This window comes from Belonocnema kinseyi, chromosome 9 (assembly GCF_010883055.1).
Source record: "Belonocnema kinseyi isolate 2016_QV_RU_SX_M_011 chromosome 9, B_treatae_v1, whole genome shotgun sequence".
Taxonomy (NCBI): domain Eukaryota; kingdom Metazoa; phylum Arthropoda; class Insecta; order Hymenoptera; family Cynipidae; genus Belonocnema; species Belonocnema kinseyi.
The window spans coordinates 6,487,388-6,495,966 of NC_046665.1; the positions used below are offsets into that span (position 1 = coordinate 6,487,388).

Here is an 8,579-nt window from a genome sequence, read left to right on the forward strand (position 1 = left end):
CGACTAAAAACCCGTGGAGTGGCAGATGGTAGCTCTAAGAAAGCATCCAGAGGTGACTGTTGTCACCTCCAAAGCTCGTGGCCGCTCGTAATTGTATACCTATATCATCGCGGGAGGTTTCAACCATCTTATTAAATTATTTGAATTAAGTTATAACATTCTAATCTCATCAGTCACTTGACTTAGTCCGTGGCTATGATGTATCACCGGGTATACCCGAGTGAAAGTTTAATAAAAACACATAATTAAAACTATTTTTAAAGATAAGTTAAAATAATTTTAAAACCCTAAAAAGCACTGCTGTGACTTGGGATAATAGGGATCTACATATATGTTGTAATATACATTTTGGCTTTTGTCTGTGGAATAAACTATGAGAAGTATTTGCCCAAATCACATTTACAAAAATGCATCCCGTATTTTATTAAGGTAGTTCTGTTTCTTGAATTTTACAACGCATTAGAATGGTAATGATCCATATAAAATCTACCCCAAGAAACCACCCCTAACGTGAAACACTGCTTAATTTTACGATAAGGCTTTTGAGAATGTTGTTGACTCTGCTGCTATCGAAACTCCTCAAATTTGGAATTCATCCAGGTAGATCAATCGACTGCTTTCTCGATAGGCCCAGTGCTCTAAGGTATAAAATTCTAGCATACCCAAAATAATACCCTTGTCCCGAAGTCAGTTTCAATTAGATTGGTCAAAAACTGTCTACATTTCTAGACACCTATCTGAGTGAAACTCAAACAAGTTCGATCTTATCGAGGTAGATCGTTCATTTAATTTTTTCAGCGACCAAAAAATACCTTTATGTCTCGCTATATTACTTTTAAAATGGCCAGAAACGTTGTTTGTTTCTCTAACTCGTTTTCGAAAAACGTGGTCTGATGGAACATTTTTGAATTCCCATTTCGTAATATACGGGAAAGAAACTTATCGAGATTTCGAGCGACATTGCGTATATAAAAAAATCGTTCAAAAATGTGTACATTGATTATTACAAAGTATATATTACATCACATTATAAAGTGTATATGATCATAGCAGGACAGGCGATTACATCATGGCTAAAAGGCGACAGTATCAGCTTTCCTTTATAGCCTAGATCGTCGTATTCAATCGACTTGTGATTACGTCGGAATAACATTGCCGTATAGTGTCCTGTTGTTTCATTTTTTCCGAAAGTAGATGTTCAGTGATGTAGGTATTAATCCAAGACTGATTTTCGAAATCGTGGTGGGTTCAATGAAAACGCAAGCACCTGCAAAAAAAATTCCTGATAAATAATTGAAATTAGTTTTTTCTTACGGTAAACGAAGAGAAATTAGTTCATAGTTTCTTGAAGCTAATAGTAAAATCAATACTTCCTCATTAACGCTAAGTAATAAATAATATTTTTTATATTTGATTAATTCGCTAAAGTCCAGTTACATTTTACAGGCGAGACAAGTATATTTCTAATCATACCTGTTTTAGAAATGGTTGTTTCTTCGTACTGATTGCAGTCGCTTATCACACATGCGGATGATGAAGAAAGAATAAATTCTTTTTCAACAGCAGAGTTGTGGTCATTTTGAAGAAGTGTTGCTAAAACATCCAAAGTCAAATTTATAATGCGTTTTACTGTTTTAGGGCATTTGTTGCTCTTGCAAACTAACTCCACAATAAAAGAAGGAAAATTGCTCATAAGCTTTGTAATCATAACCTTGATGGTTGTATGACATGCAACTAATGCGCAATTTTGTACATTAGTTTTCGGAGTGAATAATTTCTGTAGAATATCGGCTCGAAGGCAATAAGCGCTTGAGTTGAACTTATCTTTTCCTACTTTCAACAGAAGGGAATGGAACTGGCTTATCTTTGATAGTTCTTGTACTTCCTCTCGTAACTTCGGACGATCTGGAATAACGGTCAAAAGCACTTGAAAAATACCGTCAAATGCACACGTATTCTGTAATATGACATTTTTTGCCTATTTTTGGAGCCAATAAAGAAAAACAATCCCGATTTCTGAGTATAGGAACAGGTGGAAGGTTCTCATCATCAAATAATTCATTTTCCAGAAAATGATCCCGATAATAATTTTATTTTTTGGTTTTGAGAAGATTTCACTATCAACTTTCACTATCAATTGATTTTGAACATTCAGAAATAGCATGAACAGCTTTACTGCAAATAGCATATCTACAGAAAAAAGGCAAAATTAATGTCAAATAAACTTTTTCAATACCTTTTACTATTTCTCGTTAAAAAGAAAGTTACCTGTGGGCTCCTGTTTTCGAATTGCCGTCTTTGCAGGCAGGGCATTGAGATTGAAAATTGTTTGACAAGTCACTGCAGTTTTTACTTGTAGCTACCGATTTTAGATGAGCAAGATGAATCTGGCAGAAGCCATCGAAACCTGATTAAGTACCTGTAGTAAAAGATCAGGCCTGATGGGAAAATTGTAATTACTGAGAGCTCCATTTTTGATATTATTCATTGCTGATTCAATTTCAACACTTGTTGCTGGAATTCGACCGTAAACAAAAAGGTCTCTACAAATTCCTGACTACAGCGGCAACCACTTTAAGTTCCTCATGAGGAGTTTTGGCAAATCCTCACATACATGAGCATTTTCGTGATCACCAAATTGTTCAGGTTGCTGAATCAGAGTAAGCACTTGTTCATTTAATTTTGTCGATCATTCTTTCCATCTGTTTCAGCTTGTATCTCCTTCATCGTCTTCAAGTTTATTTTCTGGATGATCTGCAATAGAATAAAATAAAGTTTGAATGATATTGGATTTAGAGTTGGCGACGCATCGGACAACAGAAACTTATTAAATATCTGGTTATTTAGCATTATTCGTGAACATCTATATTCGCTTTATTTGCAAGTCGATTTATTCGTTTAAAATCGGGTCTACCACTTCTTGATATTTGGCAACAACATTAATTTTACTAAACACACGTTTGAAGAACTGTATATCCAAAAAACGTCGTCTTCTTTTTGCTTTTTCTTAATTTGATACTCGCACTCTGGACTGTTAATTAAATAACAAATACAGGAATAAAGGTAAAATAGACAAATCGATTATAAACGTATAATAACTTCTAAATAAGTTATATACTTCAATACCTAGATATTTAATTTTAATATTTGGATATTATACGTTAATATCTATAGATTGTCGTCTTATGATTTAAGATTCTAGATCTTGCTCTTAATATCCATTTTCTTCGTGATAATTGAAGCGATTTTAAAGATAAAAAAATAGGTACGCGTGCAATTTGGAAGTCCAAATCTATCTGCGTACATATAAAGTATAACTTACTACCGTCTTCTGTCTGCGTACTAGGTTGATTTTCTTCTTGTTCTGTGATTTGGTCAGGATTTTGGCAGATTATATCTAACAATACTCGGCTTTGTTTCTCACAAAAGGTCAACTGTTCGTCGAATTTCTTTCCATCAGTTTCACTCTGTGATACTGTCACCAAAGCCACTACGATGATCTCAGCATGGCTTTTGCTTCTTACAAATACAAGTTGTGTTATGCAGTATAAATAGAATTTCCTTATTCGTTTAGCTTTAACGTTCTCAGCTAAAAGATCAACCCATATTTTCTTAAAATGGGCATAATCTATCCGAATATAAGAATTAGGAACAGAATATCCCATAAAAACGTCAGCATACTCATTAATTGTGTCGAATTTACTAAAGGCTCGTATAAATGCAATTAATAAAGCTGGTGTCATGCCACACACGGTTTCTGTTGGTGTTCCCGATCTCACGAATTCCATGAGGAAAAACTGTATTGTATTCGCATTGCGAGATTTGCTTAGCATTATGCCTACTATGTAGTGGCCATTATCAGTTTCAACATACATTGCGTACAATTTAATATTTCCCCATTCTGTGCAGTCTATTCACTTTATTTTGCAGCAAATACCGCTAGCAGCGTCGAGAACTAAACGTCCAGTACCTGTTTCGCAGTTTGTTTTATACACCTTCTCTTGAAGGTTGGACTACATGAAAATAATTAGCGGATTTTGAGCTAGAAACCTCAAGATGTTTTTCAACTTACCCACTTGTATTGCTAATGCTGTCATGGGATTTTTGTGAAGGCACACACTCTTAACGTACTCATTTTTCGCATTTTGCAGAACTTTAGTTGAATACAACAACCCAGACTCAGGGTCTTCTTCAGCCATAAGTTCGTCTGCTTGTTTTGCTCTATAGACCGAAGAGCATATATTCTCTTCATATAATTTCTGAGCCATCTTCATTCTTTGCGGATTCCGTAAGTATCGTTTGCCGCACGGTTTTGTACCTTTAGTCAAAGTGCAAGTTGCGGTAATTACTTCTTTATCTAAATCTTTAACTTCTCCAATAATTGAACCACTACATTTGCAATGACCATTATACGACCCTCTCTTTGATTGCAAGAAGATTTTATGAGACTTGAAGTGATACCCACATGATGTTTTCAACTTCCCGAGTAATTTTATCTGCATCTCTTCTTGCCATGCACCTTTTTCAATGTTACACAAATCCGTTTTCTTGATCCACCTATTTTATCACTTCTGCTTCGTTCTATTACTTCCACAAGGTTGTCAAATTCTTTTTTGCTGAAAATGAATCTCAACAACAGTCTTATCTGATCCAGCTATACTAACATTGAAAACATCGTCATGCGAAATGACGAGATCGTTTTCAACATCAGAGACGGTATCTCCCAACAGAGCCGTAGAACATTAAAACAGTTTATGAATACATTTTATAAATATATACCAAAACATTGCTAAAAAATATTCAGTTTCGAAAATTACGGCGAATTTTTTCTATGTACAGTTTTTGCTGGTGAATAACAATAAAAAACTTAAATAAAAAAAATTTCTTTAATTTAGAATTTTTTTAAAATGGCCAAAAAACATGTTTTTTGGATTGAGTCTTATGCAAACATTTCGTAAAAAGTTGAATATATCGAACCTGAAATTTCTTCAGCTTGAACTAAAGAAAAAAGCTGTTATTTTGTTGTTGTTTTTTAAATCTTTTTAATAATGTTTTAAGCATTCAAATATTGTCAATTTTATGTTTTTTTTTTAATCGATTTTGACGACTTCTGAAAACTAAGCTTTTAGACGCAAAAAATTCTGGTGTTATGACGGCAGCACGATAAATATTTTTGTAGAAATATGCTGATGGACTCATTTTATGTACCAACCCCCCCCCCCCACATTGAAGTGGGGTTAATGCGTAGGGGGATACTTCTTGATGGTATCCCGTTTTTTTTTAGCAAACAAGTAATAAAGTGCTGAGGTAAGAATTCTTTAGACTTATATTACAGATTTCATATTACAAATTATATTTGCTTCTTATTAAAAATTATATGCAATATGTTTGCTTTATTTAAAGAATTATATACAATATATATTACATATTATGTACATAACATTTTTTAGAAACGCTTTTCGCGGCTGTTTTAATCAATCTCCATTAAAATCCTTCTTGGTTTCAAAAGCAAGCATTATTGCACACTCAATCTCCCCCCCCCCATCAGTATCCCCCTCCACATTAACCCCAGCCCCAATCTGGGCAGGAGCGAGGGATTTTGCACATAAAATGAGTCCATCAGTGAATTCCTGCAAAAATATTGTCCTGCCGTAATAACACCATCATTTTCGCGTCTAAAAGATTAGTTTTAGCAAGTCGTCAAAATCGCTCAAAAAACTTAAAATTGACAATATTTTAACGCTTTAAGCATCATTAAAAACAATTTTGTTAGAAAAAACAAAATAGCAACATTTTTTCTCAATTTTAAATTCTAAATTGAGCAAAAAATTTATTTTTGAATTTATAATTTTTTATTATTATTTAGTAGCAAAAAATGTACATAGAAAAAATTTGCCATACTTTTCGAAGCAATAGGGAAATTTTCCGGAATTTTCAAAATTTTGAATTCTGAATTCGAAATCCATGGTTTCTGATAAATTGTGAAACGGTCATAAAAATTTTCTTTTCAGAATTTATCAGAATCTTTTCAAAATCTGCATCCGATTTTTGCAGTTTTTTCCGAAAATTTGCCCAAGATAATTCCATCAGATCTTATCAGAAGTTTCCCACTAGTGTTCTATCATATTTTATCAGAAATTTCATATTTATTCTTATCAGATGTTGTCAGAAATGATTAATTATTTATAATAATAATTATTAATTATATTTACATTTTTTGGCAAATTATTATTTAAAAAATTAATAATAATTTGAAAAAATTATTGTTTAAACAAGGTTTGAAAAAATTGTTTAATTACTATAATTATTACATTTCGAAATTTATCGAATAAATAATGCTTTAATTTATAACCCGTCAATACATTTTTATTTTAAAAGTAAATTTGCAATTACACAGTAATTACCTATCAAGTTCTATTAAATAATAGTTATATAACAATATTATATAGTTTAGTGTTTTCATAAAATCTGATAGATACCGACAAAAATGCGCGCGGGACAGTTTTGGAAAAGATCGAGAAAAAAACAAAAGGATATCAATAAGACACTTTCTGATAAATTTCGAAGGATTCTGAAAGAAAATAGTGGTACAGTTTCGGATATAATTTCGGATGCAAATTTCAGAAAGGATCGGAAAGAAAATTAATCTTACAATCTGCATTCTAAAAAACTAGAATTCACTGACACGCGTGAAATTATTATATTATCTCGATAGTTGTATTTTATGAATACGGGAAAGATGACATAACCTGAACATAATGATGGAAAAGTATAAGACAGTGAGAAACTGCATACCTCATTATGTGGCTTTTCTGTACTATCACGTCCGTAACTTTGCATATCCGTTACCAAACTTTTAACATTACATAGAACATAACTGTACAAAGTCAGTGCGAAACTCCAATTTCTTCTCCAACAGCTTGCCATACAATCGAAGACTTTGGGGAAATTTTGCCACCTTCGATTAAAATTTCGTCTGTGCGTTGTTTAAGAGCACTTTTTATAGCTTCAAAATTGTACTTTCGAGGCCTACCACGAATATAACTTACCTTTTTTATAACTCAACCTTTTCAACAATTTACGCATCTAATAATACACGAAAATCACAAACAACCTTTGTTCAGTTTATTTCGATAAAACGTATATAAACCTACAACACTTGCATGACAACCAACTGCATAAGTACTGTAATACAACGGTCAAGGCTGCATTTGAGGCAGTGATGCCCACCTAGGCACCTTTTCTACTGCGCTTGCGTAAGGGCCGAGGACTGGTTGACTGCAGTTGGCACGCAATTCAATATTGGAATTGAAACCAATTCTTGCGAATTAAATAAATTATTATTGAATAATGCACAAGCATATGTGTAAATTGTACAACTTTGATAGCAGAAGAGAGAAAAATTTGTAACAAATATATTTTTCAAGTAACATTTTATTTACTTAGCCTTCCAAACAATTACTTATATTCTACAAAGCATTGAATTGCGTAAGAAACTTGTTATACATTTTTCAATATTTTTTTGTTATTTTTCTACATTTTTCTACAATTATTAAAGTTACAAGAATTCTTTTCGAATCCAATTTTGAATAGCACGCCAACTACGGCCAGCAGTCTGCGGCCCGAACGCAAGCGCAGTAGCAATATGCGCCCACATTGGCAGCGCTGATACAAGAATCTATTACCTTTTTCTGCGTTCCTAAATAACTTACAGTACAAGAGCTGCCAGCATACAGTTGTGTGAAATAGGGGAGCTTGCAGTCACTAGATAGTGCTAGCTGTTCTAGTTTAAGTTTCACGAAAATTCAAATTGCATGAAAAGATTTGATTTTTTATGCTTATTATTGATCACTTTGGTAGCTTATCAGAGTTTTAGGGATGAATTCTGTTAAATTAATACTAAATACTGCTTTTGAAGATAATGAGTAACGATTTTTTTATTCAAATATGTTTTTTTATCTTCAAAAGTCTGGAGTAATTGGCAGTAATTATGAAAATTATAAAAATAAAAAAACAGTTTATTTAAACGTAAAATTTATAGCAATTTATGAAAAAAAATGCAGAAAACAGGTCGATGAAATTATTTGTTTTATAAACCTTAAGACAGACCAGACTATGTGACCCTTAGGGATTTTCATGCCCTAAATAAAAATCGGTTGTACAAATATATCCCTTATGCCAGAATTTTGAGATATCCTAACCTAAATGTGTCGAAACAGCAATTTTTTGCCATATTTGAGCATTTATAACCAGGAAAGAATTTTTTTTCTACATTTTTGTGCTCCAACCCACAATATATAAGATCAACCCCTCTCTACCACGTATATATGAAATTGTAAAAACATAATATTTTTGAGAATTTCACATTGTCAATAGTCTCTGATTTTGGGGCCCATCGAAAATACACACTTCGATTTTTGGGTATCATTTCTAAATCTCTAAAAACAACCCCTCTGTACCACGTAGCAATACAATTGTGAGAAAGTAATCTCTTAGGACATTTTCCAGTGGCCATGAAGAATTTGATTTTTGGGCTCTTCAAAAATAGCCTTTCCGATTCTTTGCTCCAACCCTTGCTG

General features: G+C 32.9%; 1 protein-coding gene across 1 annotated transcript; it reads right to left on the reverse strand.

Annotated features, from left to right (window-relative positions):
- Positions 1 to 3,673: 3,673 nt before the first annotated feature.
- On the reverse strand, positions 3,674 to 7,149 carry LOC117180841. Its single transcript, XM_033373370.1, has 2 exons — positions 7,050 to 7,149; positions 3,674 to 4,616 (listed from the first exon to the last, which is right to left on the reverse strand). Exon 2 carries the CDS (start codon positions 4,500 to 4,502, stop codon positions 4,014 to 4,016), a length of 489 nt encoding a protein of 162 aa, XP_033229261.1. The 5' UTR covers positions 4,503 to 4,616; positions 7,050 to 7,149; the 3' UTR covers positions 3,674 to 4,013.
- Positions 7,150 to 8,579: the final 1,430 nt, after the last annotated feature.